The sequence below is a fragment of the Oncorhynchus mykiss genome, chromosome 4, assembly GCF_057628025.1.
Source record: "Oncorhynchus mykiss isolate SJ-2025 chromosome 4, ASM5762802v1, whole genome shotgun sequence".
Classification (NCBI taxonomy): Eukaryota; Metazoa; Chordata; class Actinopteri; order Salmoniformes; family Salmonidae; genus Oncorhynchus; species Oncorhynchus mykiss.
In genome coordinates, this window is record NC_143025.1 from 23,501,198 (window position 1) to 23,520,917 (window position 19,720).

The following is a 19,720-nucleotide window of genomic DNA, read 5'->3' on the forward strand; positions in this document are numbered from 1 at the left end:
TCGAGTCTTCAATATTCTCAGGTAAGAACTTTTAGGTTGGAATTATAGGACTATTTCACTCTATACATTTGTATTTCATTAACCTTTGACTATTGGATGTTCTTATAGGCACTTTAGTATTGCCAGTGTAACAGTTTAGCTTCCGTCCCTCTCCTCGCTCCTCCCTGGGCTCGAACCAGCAACACAACGACAACAGCCATCATCGAAGCAGCGTTACCCATGCAGAGCAAGGGGAACAACTACTAGAAGGCTCAGAGCGAGTGACGGTTGAAACGCTATTAGCGCGCGCTAACTAGCTAGCCATTTCACTTCGGTTACACCAGCCTCGTCTCGGGAGTTGATAGGCTTGAAGTCATAAACAGCGCAATGCTTGACGCACAACGAAGAGCTGCTGGCAAAATGCACGATAGTGCTGTTTGAATGAATGTTTACGTGCCTGCTTCTGCCTACCACCGCTCAGTCAGATCCTTAGATACTTGTATGCTCAGTCAGATTATATGTTGCATCTAGCGTTGCGCAGGACACGCTAGATAATATCTAGTAATATCATCAAACATGTGTAGTTATCTAGTGATTATGATTGATTGTTTTTTTATAAGATAAGTTTAATGCTAGCTAGCAACTTACCTTGGCTTACTGCATTCACGTAACAGGCAGTCTGCTTGTGGAGTGCACCGAGAGAGAGGCAGGTCGTTATTGCGTTGGACTAGTTAACTGGAAGGTTGCAAGATTGGATCCCCCAAGCTGACAAGGTGTTGTTCTGCCCCTGAACGAGGCAGTTAACCCACCGTTCCTAGGCCGTCAATGAAAATAAGAATGTGTTCCTCTCAAGGCTAGGGGGCACTATTTTAATTTTTGGAAAAATAACGTTCCCAAAGTAAACCGGCTATTTCTCAGGGTCAGATGCTAGAATATGCATAGAATTGACAGCTTAGGATAGAAAACACTCTAACGTTTCCAAAACTGTAAAAATATTGTCTGTGAGTATAACAGAACTGATATTGCAGGCGAAAGCCTGAGAAAAATCCAACCAGGAAGTGACTCTTATTTTGAAACCTCTGCGTTCCTATGCATCCCTATTAACTATTGAAAGGGATATCAACCAGATTCCTTTTTCTATGGCTTCCCTAATGTGTCTACAGTCACTAGACATAGTTTCAGGCTTTTATTTTGAAAAATTTGAGTGAACGACAACTGGTCAGTGGTCAGCTGGTGGCTCTCAGAGTGATTTGTGCGTAATAGACAAAGGCGGCCATTGTTCCTCTCGCTCCTAGTGAAAAGCCAATTGTCCCGGTTGATATATTATTGAATAGATATTTGAAAAACACCTTGAGGATTGATTATAAAAAACGTTTGCCATGTTTTTGTCGATATTATGGAACTAATTTGTAATTTTTATCGGCGCTGTCGTGACCGCAATTTCCGGTGGATTTCTCAACCAAACGTGAACAAGAAAATTAGGTATTTCGGCTATAAAAATAATCTTTATGGAGCAAAATGAACATTTGCTGTCTAACTGGGAGTCTCGTGAGTGAAAACATCCGAAGCTCATCAAAGGTAAACTATTTAATTTGATTGCTTTTCTGATTTTCGTGACCAAGCTTCCTGCTGCTAGCTGGACATAATGCTATGCTAGGCTATCGATAAACTTACACAAATGTTTGTCTTGCTTTGGCTGTAAAGCATAATTTCAAAATCTGAGATGACAGGGTGACAAGGCTAAGCTGTGTTTCACTATATTTCACTTGTGATTTCATGAAAATGAATATTTTCTAGTAAGATTTTTTGTCCGTTGCGTTATGCTAATTAGTGTAGTTGATGACAATTCTCCCGGATCCGGGAGGGGTAGTTCTAAGAAGTTAATTAACTGACTTGCCTAGTTAAATAAAAGGTCTAAAAAAAATACAACATGTTTTTTAATTTTTTTATTATCGGAGCCTAAAAATACCAATTTCCGATTGTTATGAAAACTTGAAATCGGCCCTAATTAATCGGTCGACCTCTAATCCTGAGTGAGTCTGATCACACCTCTTCAAACTGTCCTGCAGACGAGGATAGTCATCCCTCCGGCACTGAACACACCCAGGTCCCACAACTGCACTACTCATCCATCATTGAAAGGGATGAATTCACAGAGCTGGAGAGAGACATGGAGCTCAGAGTCCACACTATCCAGACAGAACAGACCCACAAAACAGACCACCACAACAACAGAGAAACACATGGCACAGGTAACAGCAGTGAAGGAGGAGAGAGAGAAACACATGGCACAGGTAACAGCAGTGAAGGAGGAGAGAGAGAAACACATGGCACAGCTAACAGCAGTGAAGGAGGAGGGAGAGAAACACATGGCATAGCTAACAGCAGTGAAGGAGGAGGGAGAGAAACACATGGCATAGCTAACAGCAGTGAAGGAGGAGGGAGAGAAACACATGGCATAGCTAACAGCAGTGAAGGAGGAGGGAGAGAAACACATGGCACAGCTTACAACAGTGAAGGAGGAGGGAGAGAAACACATGGCACAGCTAACAGCAGTGAAGGAGGAGGGAGAGAAACACATGGCACAGCTAACAGCAGTGAAGGAGGAGGGAGAGAAACACATGGCACAGCTAACAGTAGTGAAGGAGGAGGGAGAGAAACACATGGCACAGCTAACAGCAGTGAAGGAGGAGGTGAGAAAGCTGAGGTGTTACAGACACTCCCCCAGAGAAGCCAGCAAAACATCCCACCTCAGACACAGACCACAACCTCAACACCACAATGGGACCGACAACATAGGACACACCAACCCAACAGACCCCACCCCCTCCTAACAGCCCCCGTCAGCTCCACCGATAGCTCTCCTGACAACCCATTGAGGACACACAAAAGCCAGAAATTGTGCTCCTCATTGACTCAAATGGCAAATTAGCTTTTTCCCAAACACAAACTGGCAAAACTCTGGTGCCCAAACACTAGGCATGTCCTAGAGCTGTTGTCAGAGGACAGACTAGGACAGCCACATTATAAATCACACAGTCACAAATGACCTGAGAACCCTGCAGGAAAGGATGGCCACAGCACTCAACGGAGTGATTGAAAAAGCTTCACCCATAGCTTCACAAGCCACACCCCAACCAGCTGAGAGCATCCCAAACAAACCCTGGCCACACCCTATATTTATTATTTTACCTTAAGAACAAATTCTTATTTTCAATGATGGCCTAGGAACAGTGGGTTAATAACTGGGGCAGAATGACACCTTGTCAGCTCGGGGATTTGAACTTGCAACCTTTAGGTTACTAGTCCAATGCTCTAGCAACTAGGCTACGCTGCCGCCCCATATAGGTCCCCCCAACCTGGAATATACAAGGTCTGAGGTCATCTGCCTTTGGCCTAAAGAGCAGGAACCCAGACTTCATCAAAGAAATTGGAAATACAGACACTGTTATCCTACAAGAAACATGGTATAGATGAGACAGACCAACTGGTTACCTTTTAGGTTACAGAGAGCTGGTAGTCCCATCCACCAAACTACCAGGTGTTAAAAAGGGAAGAGAGTAGTTTTAGACCCCCAACCCTAGCCTGTGGTTGACCAAATAGAATTCCTGGTAATAAAATTGGGCCAATGGCCAGATAACAAGTATCCCATTTCAGGCTCAATGTATAGACAACTTGAACCAATGAGAACTTGCCACATGTAGCTACGAGTCCCGGACTGACATTCCTCCCATGTCTCTGACACATTAATCATGTAATCCCCATTACAGAAAAACAACTAATTCCCTCTTGACCTTAAGTCCTCTGCATTGTGTATGTATCTTAAAATATTACTATATCACTGACCTCAACCCAGAGTCTCTCAGAGCATTCATAGTCAGGCCATTAACACCCCTATCAGATCACAGCAAAATCAGTCTACTTAAACAGAGCAATACTCAATCATGAGGAGGCATCAAAGCCAAAATAACTGCACTATATTAAGAAATGCTATAGATGGAAAGAAAGTAGTGTAGAAACCTACCAAAAACAATTAGGCAACAACAAATTCAATCCCTTTTAGACAACTGGACAAAACTTTTCACTGTAATAGTGAAGGTGTAAACCTGGCAGCAGAATGCCTAAACAATATATTTGACCTTTCAGCTTCCCTATCAAATCTAAACATTTCAAGCACAAAACCTAAGAAAATCAACAACAATGACAAATGATTTGATAAAGAATGCAAAAACCTAAGAAAGAAATTGAGAAACCTATCCAACCAAAAACATAGAGACCCAGAAGACTTGAGTCTACACTTTCACTATGGTGAATCAATAAAACAATACAGAAATACACTACAGAAAAATAAGGAACAGCACACAATGTAATTGAAGAATCCATAGCATCTAACCACTTCTGGGAAAATTGGAACACAATAAACAAACAAAAACACAAAGAGTTATCTATCCAAAACAGAGATGTGTGGATAAACCACTTCTGGCACTATAACAAAGAACAAACAGCAAAAACATATACATGATCAATTACAAATCTTCGAATCAGCTATTAAAGACAACCAGAACCCACTGGATTATCCAATTACACTGAATTAACAAAATGACAAAATATACAAACCCTTCCAACCCAAAAAGGCCTGTGGTGTTGATGGTATCCTACATGAAATGATAAAACATACAGACCACAAATTCCAATTAGCTATACTTAAACTCTTTAACATCATCCTCAGCTCTGGCATCTTCCTTAATATTTGGAACCAAGGACTGACAACCCAAATCCACAAATGTAGAGACAAATTTGACTCCAATAACTACCATGAGATATGCGTCAACAACAACCTGTGAAAAATCCACTGCAATATCATTAACAGGAGACATGTACATTTCCTCAGTGAAAACAATGTACTGAGCAATTGTCAAATTGGATGTTTACCAATTTACTGTATGACAGACCAGGTATTCACCCTGCACACCCTAATTGACAAACAAACTAACCAAAACAAAGGCAAAGTATTCTCATGCTTTGTTGACTTCAAAAAAAGCTTTTGACTCAATTTGGCATGAGGGTCTGCTATACAAATTGATGGAAAGTGGTGTTGGGGGAAAACATATTACATTATCAAATCCAAGTACACATACAACAAGTGTGCAGTTAAAATTGGCAAAAAAAACACACATTTCTTTCCACAGTGCCGTGGGGTGAGACAGGGATGCTGCTTAAGTCCCACCCTCTTCAACACATATATCAACAAATTGGCAAGAGCACTAGAACAGTCTGCAGCACCCAGCCTCAACCTACTAGAATCTGAAGTAAAATGTCTAAGGTCTACTGATGATCTGGTGCTTCTGTCCCCAACCAAGGAGGGCATACAGCAGAACATAGATGTTCTGCACATTCTGTTAGACCTGGGCCCTGACAGTAAATCTCAGTAAGACAAAAAATAACAGTGTTCCAACAAAGGTCCAGTTTCCAGGACCACAAATACAAATTATTTCAAGACACTGCTGCTTTAGAGCACATAAACTATAAACTATACATACCTCGGCCTAAACATCAGTGCCACAGGTACGAACTTGCGCAAAGCTGTGAACGATCTGAGAGACAAGGCAAGAAGGGCCTTCTATGCCATCAAAAGGAACATAAATTTAACATACCAATTAGGATCTGGCAAAAAATACTTGAATCAGTTATAGAACCCATTGCCCTTTATGGTTTTCACAAAATGGGACAAACACCAAATTGAGACTGCATGCAGAATTCAGAGAAAATATCCTTAGTGTACAACGTAAAACAACAAATAATGCATGCAGAGGATAATTAGGCCCATACCCACTAATGATCAAAATCCAGAAAATACATGTTAAATTCTACAACCAACTAAAAGGAAGCGATTCCCAAACCTTCCATAACAAAGCCATCACCTACAGAGATTTGTATTTTGAGAAGAGTCCCCTAAGCAAGATGTTCCTGGGGCTCTGTTCACAAACACAAACAGACCCCACAGAGCACCAGGACAGCAACACAATTAGACTAAACTTGACACGTTGGAAAGAACTAACAAAAAACTGAGCAAACTACAATGCTAATTGGCCCTAAAAAGAGAGCACACAGTGGCAGAATACATGACCACTGTGACTGACCCAAAATGAAGGAAAGCTTTGACTATGTAAAGACTCAGTGAGCATAGCCTTGCTATTGAGAAAGGTTGCCGTATGCAGACCTGGCTCTCAAGAGAAGACAGGCTATGTTCACACTGCCCACAAAATAAGGTGGAAACTGAGATGCACTTCCTAACCTCCTGCCAAATGTGTGACCATATTAAAGACACATATTTCCCTTAAATTACACAGACCCACAAAGATTTTGAAAACAAATCCAATTTGATAAACTCCCATATCTATTTGGTGAAATACCACGGGGTGCAATCACAGCAGCAAGATTTGTGACCTGTTGCCACAAGAAAAGGGCAACCAGTGAAGAACAAACACCATTGTAAATACAACCCATATTTATGTTTATTTATTTCCCCTTTTGTACTTTAACTATTTGCGCATTGTTACAACACTGTATATAGATATAATGACAATTGAAATGTCTCTATTATTTTGGAAATAATGAGTAATATTTACTGTTCACTTTTTATTGTTTATTTCACTTTTGTTTATCCATTTCACTTGCTTTGGCAATGTAAACATATGTTTCCCATGCTAATAAAGCCCCTTGAATTGATTTGAAAGAGAGAGGCAGGTAGAAAAATAATCTAGGAGAACCCATTTGTTTGTCAACCTATGATTTCCCACCAACAAATGCTAAATGTATGACGTATTGCTCAGGGGTAACTCCCTGGTTTTCCAATGTATTTTATAGCATGAGGCACATTATGTCAAGAACTCGCAGAGAGACCTGCATTACCCTCTGTAAGGACAGGAAACTACTAAATATTTAACAAATGGAATACAGTATTTACACAATGCAGGAAAGAAATGTCTTACATAAAAAGTGATGGAATTGTTTCCATTCTTCTATGCTAATCATTAAAATTCAGACAAAAGCCTCAGATACACAAATACAACAGTCTCCCATGTAGTTAATTTTCCTCATTCTGTTTATCAGTTCATTTCAAAGTTGCCATGAGGTGTCTAAAATATATATATATATATATATATATATTTTAAAAAAATGTATTTCTACAGCCAATTTGACTGAAAGCATTTTCATATGAAAATTCCTGGTTTTTGTTTTTAGGTAATCTGTGATTGTTGCTTGACACAAAGCAACAGACACAGCTGTTGGCAATGATAATACAGCATTACCATTGTCCCTATAGACTACAGCCATCCCACCACAATGATATACTTCTTTCTTCACTTACTTGGCAATAGGATTTACACTGGCCTCCACAACAGATAGGCATTTACAGCATTTAATGTTGTCTGGGAACTCTTGAATACCTAAAGAAGGAATGGAAACATGTTTGTCATTCATAACAAATGAACACACATTTTTAATACTCATGCCTCGTCATATTGTACATCATGCTAATATTTAGAGTGACAGTATCAGTAGAGAGTCGACAATTTAGAATATATCAGAGTAGAAACTAGCAGAGATTGCTGTGGACATCACATCTCACTCGCTTACCGTTTTTACTGATGTCCAACTCCCTCAGGTTTACAAGGCTGGCTATGGTGGTTGGCAGGTTTGACAGGTCATTGTCAGGTATGCTCAGTTTACGGAGAGCCTGACAGTTAAATAGTTGCTATGGAGAGAGAGGGGCAGAACAGAAACAAGTTATACTGGTGTTATATCAATCTCTTAGCCTGCGGTGTTGAAAAAGTCTAGACTTTGTGAGATTTCATGCACTGTTTCAATAAGGCCGGTCTCTAATGATCCTGCTGTGCTGTTGTTAAATGTGAAACATGAGAGAAACGCTGAGGTAACGTCTTTTTCAATGTTCTGACACGTTTCCCCTTCACTGTAAGAGCAGCAACTCTCAGTTGAGTAACCTTGTAGGACAACATTAGTAGTCCACAGCTCTATATGAAGGGAGGGAGAGAGCCACATCAGTCCTCCCCAGAGAGAGAGAGAGAGAGAGAGAGATGGAGCATAGAGAGGGAGAGAGCCACATCAGTCCTCCTCAGAGAGATGGAGCATAGAGGAGGGAGGGAGAGAGACATCAGTCCTCCTCAGAGAGAGAGAGGGAGAGAGAGAGAGAGAGAGAGAGAGAGAGAGAGGGAGAGAGAGAGAGAGATGGAGCATAGAGTAGGGAGGGAGAGCCACATCAGTCCTCCTCAGAGAGAGCGAGGGAGAGAGAAAGAGAGAGATGGAGCATAGAGGGAGGGAGGGAGAGAGAGACATCAGTCCTCCTCAGAGAGAGTGAGGGAGAGAGAAAGAGAGAGATGGAGCATAGAGGGAGGGAGGGAGGGAGGGAGGGAGGGAGGGAGGGAGGGAGGGAGGGAGGGAGGGAGGGAGGGAGGGAGGGAGGGAGGGAGGGAGGGAGGGAGGGAGGGACACATCAGACCTCAGAGAGAGCGAGGGAGAGAGAGAGATGGAGCATAAAGGAGGAAGGGAGAGAGAGAGAGAAAGCATAGAGGGAGGGAGGTTGAAAACGGTGCTATGCAGAGTTAGTGTGCATGCGCATCATGCCATATGCAGTATGTTTGAGATAACAATTTAATAATTACCATTCTGTGTAACATGAATAATGAAGATCAATATTTACATTCATAAATGTACAGAATTTGTTTTAACAAAGCCAGCCAATACAGTATCAACAAGCGCTTCCTCCCATCTCTGTAGTCAAATCCTTTCTCCATGTAAAATATAGATTAGAGCAGTTGATTCCTTTCTAAATGTAGAGCAGAGACTAGAGAGGGACAAGTTCTAAGGGCCTACATCCCAAATGGAACCGTATTCCCTATACAGTCCACTACCTTTGACCAGGGCCCATCGGGAAGCATAGGGAAGAGGATGCCATTTGAGACAATCAGGGAGACATTACAGTCCAGTAAGGACATTACTGTAACACGCCCATTATGAGAGGCCATTACTCTTTAAGAGCTATAATAGCCAGAGGGGGAGTATCTACATCAATGGAGACTGGAGAGGATCAGGACAGCCAGCGTTGTCCAGTCTTGCCCAAGGCATCACTTACATAAAAGACCACACACTTTGGATCTATCAATGCCTGGTTCTTATGCAACCCTGTGAGGCACCACACTGGCTCTGAAGTCTCTTCACAAAGACCCTGAACAAACCTCACTGAGATCCATAACTTAACGTATCTAATTGGGAGTTGGTTGATGAACACAATACACTGTCAAATGTATTAAACAAATAATAATTCATTAATTCCACAGAACCTCGGAAGGATATCACTGTACACATTCAGACAATTAATTGTTGAAATTCATGAATGTTGTATTGAACTTCATTGAATGTTAAAATTGTATTGAATGCTATGATGTATTCATCCAGGAGTTTCCATTTCAAATGAAGACACTATTGTCATAACATCTAGACTGTAATAGATCTCCTTTGAAAGTTATAATGAAACCTACATTCACTGAGTGTATTGTTTTCTATTCAGTGTGAAGGTTAGATAAAAGTCAGCAAGTCCATTGAGTGGGGGCTTCAGGCACAGAGCACACGCTACATCGCTCTATGAGAAACTGAAGAGTTTATTTCCAAAACGCTACAGTATATCCACAAATTTTTCACACTTGTACTTTTTTGTCAGAATTTGCTTCATGTATGTGCAAAATATTACTGATCTCAGATTTGTTACTCATATATTTGAACTGTGTGTATAAAATGTTCTTTTTTTCCCTCAAACTCTATATCTCCATTGTTTAGCAGGAATTAACTTTGTATACTTGTCTGTGATATGTGGATGTCTCACATAGCTATCTTAAGATGAATGCACTTACTGTAACTCACTCTGGGTAAGATTACTAAAAATGACTTAAATGTCAAATGTACACTACCGTTCAAAAGTTTGGGGTCACTTAGAAATGTCCTTGTATTTGAAAGAAAAGCAAAACAATTTGTCCATTAAAATAAATACAGTGTAGCCAATGTTGTAAATGACTATTGCAGCTGGAAACTGCAGAATTTTTATGGAATATCTACGTATTTACAGTACAGAGGCCCATTATCAGCAACCATCACTCCTGTATTTCAATGGCAAGTTGTGTTAGTTAATCAAAGTTTATAATTTTAAAAGGCTAAATGATCATTAGAAAACAATTTTGCAATTATGTTAGCACTATTGAAAACTGTTGTTCTGATTAAAGAAGCAATACAATTGGCCTTCTTTAGACCAGTTGAGTATCTGGAGCATCAGCATTTGTGGGTTCGATTACAGGCTCAAAATAGCCAGAAACAAAGAACTTTCTTCTGAAACTCATCAGTCTATTCTTGTTCTGAGAAATGAAGGATATTCCATGCGAGAAATTGCCAAGAAACTGAACATCTAGTACAACGCTGTGTACTACTCCCTTCACAGACAGAGCAAACTGGCTCTAACCAGAATAGAAAGAGGAGTGGGAGGCCCCGGTACACAACTGAGCAAGAGGACAAGTACATTAGAGTGTCTAGTTTGAGAAACAGATGCCTCACAAGTCCTCAACTGGCAGCTTCATTAAAAAGTACCCACAAAACACCAATCTCAACTTCAACAGTGAAGAGGTGACTCCAGGATGCTGGCCTGAGGTCACAAATACAGTTCTTTATTAAAATAAATGTAGTTATTTACTACATTTGACCGTGTAAAACCTAGCAGTACTACTTATTTCTCTGAGAGCGAGTCAAACATATAGCGTTTAAAAAAAAACATGATTATTTGTCTCGCTGAAATGAAACCATCAAGTGAAAGATTTCAAACAACTACATGTCTGTCATTGAAAGGAAGAAAAAACTTTCATAAATTCAAAAAATAAAAGTACATTTTACACCTTTTCTGAAAATATAGTGTATTGGAAAGAAACTCTTAAACTGCTCTCTCATTGACTGGGAGCTGTCCATGGCGCTTATTCATAACCAACCCCCTTCCCTCCTGACCACATAGCTTCTTTCTCCCTCTCTCCCTCTCTGAATGTTTTTCTCTCTGCTTTATTAACAGCTCATCTACAGACAGGAAGAACATTACGCCACTCTTTGGTCTGTGGGGGTTTGGTTGGCTTGGCAACGCATTTAGACAATCAACACTGAGCGCCAAATGAAGAGAGAGAGTGCATAGAGCTGAGATAATGTTGACATCGATCAGTATGCCATGCTTTGTAATGTTGGGAAATGGTCTGAACTATGACTTTACAGAGTCCCTTTTATACACTTCACCCATTTCATCCCACAGCCCAGCCCCAGCCCTCAGGACCCAGTCCCAGCTCTCAGACCCAAGCCTCAGTCCCAGGCCCAAGCCCCATCAGAACCCACCTTGGGCAGCTCCTCAATCTGGTTGGCGTCCAGGTAGAGCTCCTCCAGCGTGCGCTCGAAGCTGAAGATCTCCTTGGGCACCTGCTGCAGACTGCAGTGGGAGTAGTCCAGCACTGAGATGACCTCTTCCTCACCCCGGAAGCACCGGCATGGCACCAGGCGCCCAATGATCTTCCTCTTAGTTGTCATCTCCAGACACTGCACTGTAGTGGGGGAGGGGGAGGGGAGACAAAGGAGAGAGAGATAAGTGAGACAACATAAACTAGCTGAGCGTTCCTCTGACCCACTCTGCTTTAAATAATCTCACCATTGCTTGGCCCTTGTATCGCCAGCCTCCTGATAAGGTCAGGACAGTACCGCAGAAGACTAAATGGAATTAGCCGCAGCCATGCTAAACCACACTTGTCAAACTGGCTCTTAATTGTCTCCGATAAAGTTAAGTGCAATTAGCCAACCTTAGTCAAAGCCCCCATTCACACTGTTACACGGCACAGTAATACCAGCCTACCTCACTGCCAGTCCCACACACTCCTAATTCACCAATGTGAAGTATAGAGTAATTTCACACACATAAAAATGTCATATTCTGCTCTTGACAACAACTCCTATAGCTATATTTCTTGAGCAAATGAGATTTACTGGGGAACGTCAATGGTAGATATCAGGGCTCATAACATAGTCTCTAACTAATAAATATTGATAGACTACCTGCACATCCCCACTGGGCCAACTAACACTGTGAGGAACATGTTTGTGTGAAGACAATTTACACTAAATAATTAGCTGCTCTGCCGCATATTCCTCTCTCTTGGAGGTTGTATAAGAGGGGTCTTGTAAAAAGAAGTCAATCATTCCCCCAAGATAATGAAAGTTCTGATTAAGTAGTGGTAAAAATGTGAATGTACCCTTGTGATAATAAAACGTATTTCTATCATACTCAACCCTGTGAAGCGCATTCAATGCAGCCATTGTTCAGCCTCTGCTGATAACTTAGGCCCATAGTAGTCACAGCATCACAAACGCAGGGAAATCAAATTAACAAGACACTTGTTCATCCTTTTACTTTTTCCGGTTTTATTAATTGTAAATACCACATTAAATACCACAAAAATACCAAGACACAGCAATTATCTTGTAAAGCTGTTATTGCCCCAAAACATTGGGATGCTCTTTGTAACTACAAGTAGTCTGTGAATTACCCTGTCCCTGTACAATCAAGTGTTTACTGTAACTGGGCTCTGACTGTAAACCTTACAAAGTTGTGTCTTTTGTCAGCAGGGTAGGTTGAGACCAGGGGCAGCTGGGTGATGATTCACAGCCTCCACCAGCCAGCAGCAACTCCACAGCCAACAGGCTGGGGCCCACCACTCATCTTTGTTTTCCACCCAAACACACAACAAAAACAGACACGGCATAGGCAGAACAACCTGTTTTCCAGAAGCCACATTCTCCATCTAATAGTCTTTGTATTGTTCTGTAGTCTCATTGTAAAGGAGACAAACAACCTTGTTTCAATCGGAGTGCCTTGTAAAGATCCTCTCTTCCAGATGCAGTAGGGCAGAGCAGAGAGATGAATGACATTTCAGCTTGGGAGACATAAATCCTGTATGGAGCCGGGCTCTCAGGAGTACATATCAGACAAGGTCACAGTGAAATCCCTCCATCATCTCCCCACTCCTACTTCCAGGAACAAAGCAGCAACTGCAGTTCCCTCTCCTGTCCTCTGCTCAACAACACAGCATCAGGGGTCACACCCACAGAGAGGTCAGAGAGGTGTCAGCAGCCAATAAAGACGCAGGGAAGAGGCTGTCTGAGCAGCAAATCTATTAAGCCAGTGATATAGCACAAAATACACTTAGAAATACACAGCAGCTTCATGTGTCTCCTAATCAGAGCCTTTGAGTGGGATCCCTGCTCTAATGACTATGGCTGTATAGCTTACAGAGGGGCTCTCATAGAAGTATAATAGTGACTATATAGGGCCTCTTCACACAGATCAGACCTGCAGGACTCTAGGCTCAGCTGCCTCTGTACGTGACAATTCCCAATGGGGCGAGAGAATCTGAAGTCAAATGTCTACTGATGATCTGGTGCTTCTGTCCCCAACCAACGAGGGCCTACAGCAGCACCTAGATCTTCTGCAAAGACGGTCAGACCTGGGCCCTGACTGTAAACCTCAGTAAGACAAAAATAATGGTGTTACAAAAAAAAAAGACCCAGTTGCCAGAAATACAAAATTCCATCTAGACACCGTTGCCCTAGAACACACAAAAATTATACATACCTCAGCCAATTGTCAGCGACACAGGTAAGTTCCACAAAGCTGTGAACAATCTGAGAGAAAAGGCAAGAAGGGCCTTCTACGCCATTAAAAGGAACATAACATTTTACATACCAATTAGGATCTGGCTAAAAATACTTGAATCAGTTATAGAACCCATTGCCCTTTATGGTTGTGAGGTCTGGTGTCCTCTCACCAACCAAGAATTCTCAAAATGCGACAAACACCAAACTGAGACTCTGAATGCAGAATTCTGCAAAAAAATATCCTCCGTGTACAACGTACAACACCAAATAATGCATGCAGAGCAGAATTAGGCCAATACCAGCTAATTATCAAAATCCAGAAAAGAGACGTTAAATTCTACAACCACCTAAAAGGAAGCGATTCGCAAACCTTCCATAACAAAGCCATCACCAACACCGAGAGAACCTGGAGAAGAGTCCCCTAAGCAAGCTGGTCCTGGGGCTCTGTTCACAAACAGACCTCATAGAGCCCCAGGACAGCAACACAATTAGACCCAACCAAATCATGAGAAAACAAAAAGATAATTACTTGACACATTGAAAAGAATTAACAGAAAAACTGAGCAAACTAGAATGCTATTTGGCACTAAACAGAGAGTACACAGTGGCAGAATACCTGACCACTGTGACGGATCCAAAATTAAGGAAAGTTTTGACAATGTACAGACTCAGTGAGCATAGGCTTGCTATTGAGAGCGGCCGCCGTAGGCAGACCTGGCTCTCAAAAGAAGACAGGCTATGCGCACACTGCCCACAAAACCTCCTGCCAAATGTATGACCATATTAGGGACACATATTTCCCTCAGATTACACAGACACACAAAGAATTTGAAAACCAGTGAAGAACAAACACCATTGTAAATACAACCCATATTTATGTTGATTTGTTGCACATTGTTAAAACACTGTATAAAACCACAATATGACATATTCCTTTTGAACTTTTGTGAGCTTAATGTTTACGGTTCATTTAATATTGTTTATTTCACTTTTGTTTATTATCTATTTCACTTGCTTTGGCAATGGAAACATATGTTTCCCATGCCAATAAATCCCTTTGAATTTAATTTAGAGAGAGGGGGCTGAAGACAGGCAGCAGAGAGAAAGCAGAAGCAGTATCAGCCAGACAAGATAAGGCTATTTTATCTCCACACTAGTATATAAAGCAGGTTGATAAAGCCACAAACATTTTACACACTTGATCCCCAGTAATAAGGCCCATTGAGGTGTGGTATATGGCCAATATACCACGGCTAAGAGCTGTTCTTAACACGATGCAACGCGGAGTGCCTGGACACAGCCCTTAGCCATGGCATATTGGCCAAATATCACAAGCCCCCGAGGTGCCTTATTGCTATTATAAACTGGTTACCAACATAATTAGAGGAGTACAAATAAATGTGTTGTCATACCCATGGTATACCACGGCTCTCAGACAAACAGCATTCAGGGCTCGAACCACCCAATTTATAATTGAAAATGTATCACTTGTTGAATTGTATGCAGCTGATTAAGCTTCTATTAAGAATATCATTTTGTACACAGTACAATGTGTATTATTCTATTCTACCCAGTCTTGCTAAGTGTCAAAGAGAAAAAGAAGAAGTGATAAATAAAAGCATTAAAGTATCTTGTGTTATTACAAGTGATTTCTGCTCAGGGTGCTATGGAAACCACATGACAGAGGACCAGATTCTGCAAAGGTGAGGATTGAGGACACCTGCTCAGCTCCATCTCCATCTCTCTCTCAGTTCTATGGGAACATCTCTGCTGGTTAGATTTAGTTTGCCAGGCAAGTCAATCCAAATGTCTCTAAAGTGAGGCCTAACTCTAGAGTATAATACACTAAATAACTAAACTAAGGCATGTGGACACCTGCTCGTCGAACATCTCATTCCAAAATCATTGGCATTAATATGGAGTCAGTTCTCCCTTTGCTGCTATAACAGCCTCCACTCTTCTGGGAAGGTTTTCCACTAGATGTTGGAACATTGCTGCAGGGACTTGCTAATGCTCTTGTGACTGATTAGGCCTGGCTGTCAGTCGGCGTTCCCAATACGTTCCAAAGGTGTTCGATGGGGTTGAGGTCAGGGCTCTGTGCAGGCCAGTCAAGTTCTTCCATACTGATCTCATCAAACCATTTCTGTATGGACCTTGCTTTGTGCTGGGGGGCATTGTTGTCCTGAAAGAGGAAAAGCCATTCCCAAAACTGTTGTCACAAAGTTGGAAGCACAGAATAGTCTAGAATGTCATTATATGCTGTAGAGCTAAGATTTCCCTTCACTGGAACTAAGGGGCCTAGTCCTACCATGAAAACAGCCCCAGACCATTATTCCTCCTCCACCAACTATACAGGTGGCACTATGCAATGGGGGAGGTAGCGTTCTCCTGACAATTGTCCATCGGCCTTGTGCTGAAGTTGCTTCCAGAAGCAGTTTGGGACTTGGTAGTGAGTGCTGCAACCAAGGAGAGACAATTTTTACTCACTCGGCGGTCCCGCTCTGTGAGGCCTACCACTTCACAGCTGAAATTTGACGAACTGACTTGTTGGAAAGGTGGCATCCTATGACGGTGTCATGTTGAAAGTCTGTGAGCTCTTCAGTAAGGCCATTCTACTGCCAATGTTAGTCTATGGAGATTGCATGGCCGTGTGCTTGATTTTATACACCTGTCAGCAACTGGTGTGGCTGAAATAGCCAAATCCACTAATTTGAAGGGGTGTCTCAATACCTTTGTATATATAATGTATCTAGAGTCGATTGACCTACAGTCGTTTTGCCCCTGAACAAGGCAGTTAACCCAGTGTTCCTAGGCCGTCAATGAAAATAAGAATTTGTTCTTAACTGACAGGCCTAGTTAAATAAAGGTATTAATAAATAAAATAAAAAAATTGGATGTCTCAATCCACCGCATTCGCCAATGTAGCATTTCCGCATCTGCGGTGAAGGGTGGAAGACCTAGAGCGGTGTTTGTCAGACAATGAGACATACAGAAAACCGGTCTTCTCACGAAAACGCCTGTAGCCAACAAAATATAGTAAACGATGGTGGTCTCTGTTTTGCTCTATGACCCCCACAAGTGTCACAGGACTCGTCTGATAGTAACCGTTAACAGTTTTTAAAAAATGGAGGTATGAAGGTAGTTGTGTGCCTACCCAGAAAAGGGGATTAAATATGTGCAAATATATATATTTCCTAAGCTTTCTTATATATCCTAGATGTAGGCCAAACACTTCAAAACCTATTTTTTGACTGTACTGTCATTGATGACTGTTATTCAATGCGTTTCTCTGGGCTATAGTAGTAAAGGCGAAATTCAATATCTTATTAAATATTTTGAATATACAGTACAAGTTAAAGGTTTGGACATGTGACAGGTTAAAGGAAATATTCATAGCCTGTTATACATTAACCAGTTGAGTCTATGGGGGCGCTATTTCATTATTGGATAAAAAAACGTGCCCGTTTTAAGCGCAATATTTTGTCACGAAAAGATGCTCGACTATGCCTATAATTCACAGCTTTGGAAAGAAGACACTCTGACGTTTCCAAAACTGCAAAGATATTGTCTGTGAGTGCAAAATAACTGATGTTACAGGCGAAACCCAGATAAAATTCCAACCAGGAAGTGCCGCATTTTTTGAAACCGCCTCATGCCAATGACTCCTTATATGGCTGTGAATGAGCTACGAATGAGCTTATGTTTTCCACGTTTTCCCCAAGGTGTCTACAGCATTGTGACATCTTTTTAGGCATTTCCCTTGAAGAATGGCTGTAAGGGACCATATATGGCATGTGGTCGGTCACATGGTGTCTCCCGCAGAAAACCTTGCGTAAAATACTGAGGTAGCCATTTTTCCAATCGCTTCTTATGAGAAACCATCTGCCTCGACGGATATATTAATCAAATATATTTGTTAAAAACACCTTGAGGACGGATCCTAAACAAGGTTTGCCGTGTTTCTGTCGATATTATGTAGCTAATTTTGAAAAAAGTTTGGCGTTATAGTTGTAGCATTTTTCGGTCAATTTCTCAGCCAAGCATGGTGAAGAAACGGGAGCTTTTTCGCCTACAAAAATAATATTTTTGGAAAAAAGGACCATTTGCTATCTAACTGGGAGTCTCCTGAGTGAAAGCATCCATTCTTCAAAAGGTAAATTATTTAATTTGGTTGCTTTTCTTATTTTTGTGAAAATGTTGCCTGCTGCCAGCAGAGCCTAGCATAGCATTATGCCATGATAAACTTACACAAATGCTTGTCTAGCGTTGGCTGTAACACATATTTTTAAAATCTGAGATGACAGTGTTGTTAACCTCTTGAACCTCTGGGGGCAGTATTTCATTTTTGGATGAAAAACGTTCCCGTTTTAAACAAGATATTTTGTCACGAAAAGATGCTCGACTATGCCTATAATTGACAGCTTTGGAAAGAAAACACTCTGACGTTTCCAAAACTGTAAAGATATTATCTGTGAGTGCCACAGAACTAATGCTACAGGCGAAACCAAGATGAAATTTCATACAGGAAGTGAGCCAGATTTTTGAGGCGCTGTGTTCCAATGTCTCCTTATATGGCTGTGAATACGCAAGGAGAGAGCCTACACTTTGTCGTTTCCCCAAGGTGTTTGCAGCATTGTGACGTATTTGTAGGCATATCATTGGAAAATTGACCATAAGAGACTACATTTACCAGGTGTCCGCTCGGTGTCCTCCGTCGAAACTATTGCGTAATCTCCAGGTGCGCGCATTTTTCCATTTTGAACAGAGGAGGAACCAAACTGCCACGAGTGACTTATCATCGAATAGATATGTGAAAAACACCTTGAGGATTGATGCTAAACAACGTTTGCCATGTTTCTGTCGATATTATGGAGTTAATTTGGAAAAAAGTTTGCGTTTTGAGGACTGAATTTTTGTTTTTTTTTGGTAGCCAAATGTGATGTACAAAACGGAGCTATTTCTAATACACAAAGAATCTTTTTGGAAAAACTGAGCATCTGCTATCTAACTGAGAGTCTCCTCATTGAAAACATCAGAAGTTCTTCAAAGGTAAATGATTTTATTTGAAGGCTTTTATGTTTTTGTTGAAATGTTGCGTGCTAGATGCTAACGCTAATGCTAACGCTAAATGCTACGCTAGCTAGCTACTTTAACACAAATTATTGTTTTCCTATGGTTGAGAAGCATATTTTGAAAATCTGAGATGACAGTGTTGTTTACAAAAGGCTAAGCTTGAGAGATGGCATATTTATTTCATTTCATTTGCGATTTTCATGAATAGTTAACGTTGCGTTATGGTAATGAGCTTGAGGCTATAATTACACTCCCGGATACGTTTTTTTTTCTTAGCCAAACGTGATGAACAAAACGGAGCGATTTCTCCTACACAAATAATATTTTTGGAAAAACTGAACATTTGCTATCTAACTGAGAGTCTCCTCATTGAAAACATCCGAAGTTCTTCAAAGGTAAATCATTTTATTTGAATGCTTTTCTTGTTTTTGTGAAAATGTTGCCTGCTGAATGCTAGGCGTAATGCTATGCTAGCTATCAATACTCTTACACAAATGCTTGTGTAGCTATGGTTGAAAAGCATTTTTTGAAAATCTGAGATGACAGTGTTGTTAACAAAAGGCTAAGCTTGTGTTTGAATATATTTATTTCATTTCATTTGCGATTTTCATGAATAGGAAAAGTTTCTAGGGGTATTTATGTCCGTTGCGTTATGCTAATGCGTTTGAGGCTATGATTACGCTCCCGGATACGGGTTTGTTCGTCGCAATAAGTTAATAAGATATTTTGCTGTGTTATTTGTATAATGGTTTTTCTGTTGTTTTGTAATGTGTTACTTTTGTAAAATGACTGCACTAAAAGTTTAATTGAGAAAACAACACCGTATCACTCTCGTGATTATTTCTCCCCTGTTTTCAGGGGCGTAACATTTTTGGAGGCTCCGCTGAGATTGCTGCTCAGATGTCCAGTTTCCACATCCTGGTCACTG

General features: G+C 41.0%; 1 protein-coding gene across 18 annotated transcripts in view; it reads right to left on the reverse strand.

Moving 5' to 3' along the window:
* LOC110521548 (leucine-rich repeat-containing protein 7) overlaps nucleotides 1-19,720 on the reverse strand; it is a 138,698-nt gene that overhangs the window by 57,401 nt on the left and 61,577 nt on the right. For all 18 annotated transcript variants that reach the window (XM_036968959.2, XM_090231538.1, XM_090231530.1 and 15 more), the window contains exons 2-4: nucleotides 11,413-11,615; nucleotides 7,621-7,738; nucleotides 7,352-7,430 (exon numbers count right to left, since the gene is read on the reverse strand). In XM_036968959.2, coding sequence (XP_036824854.2) covers nucleotides 7,352-7,430; nucleotides 7,621-7,738; nucleotides 11,413-11,615 — 400 coding nt within the window. The remainder of the gene's footprint in view (nucleotides 1-7,351; nucleotides 7,431-7,620; nucleotides 7,739-11,412; nucleotides 11,616-19,720) is intronic.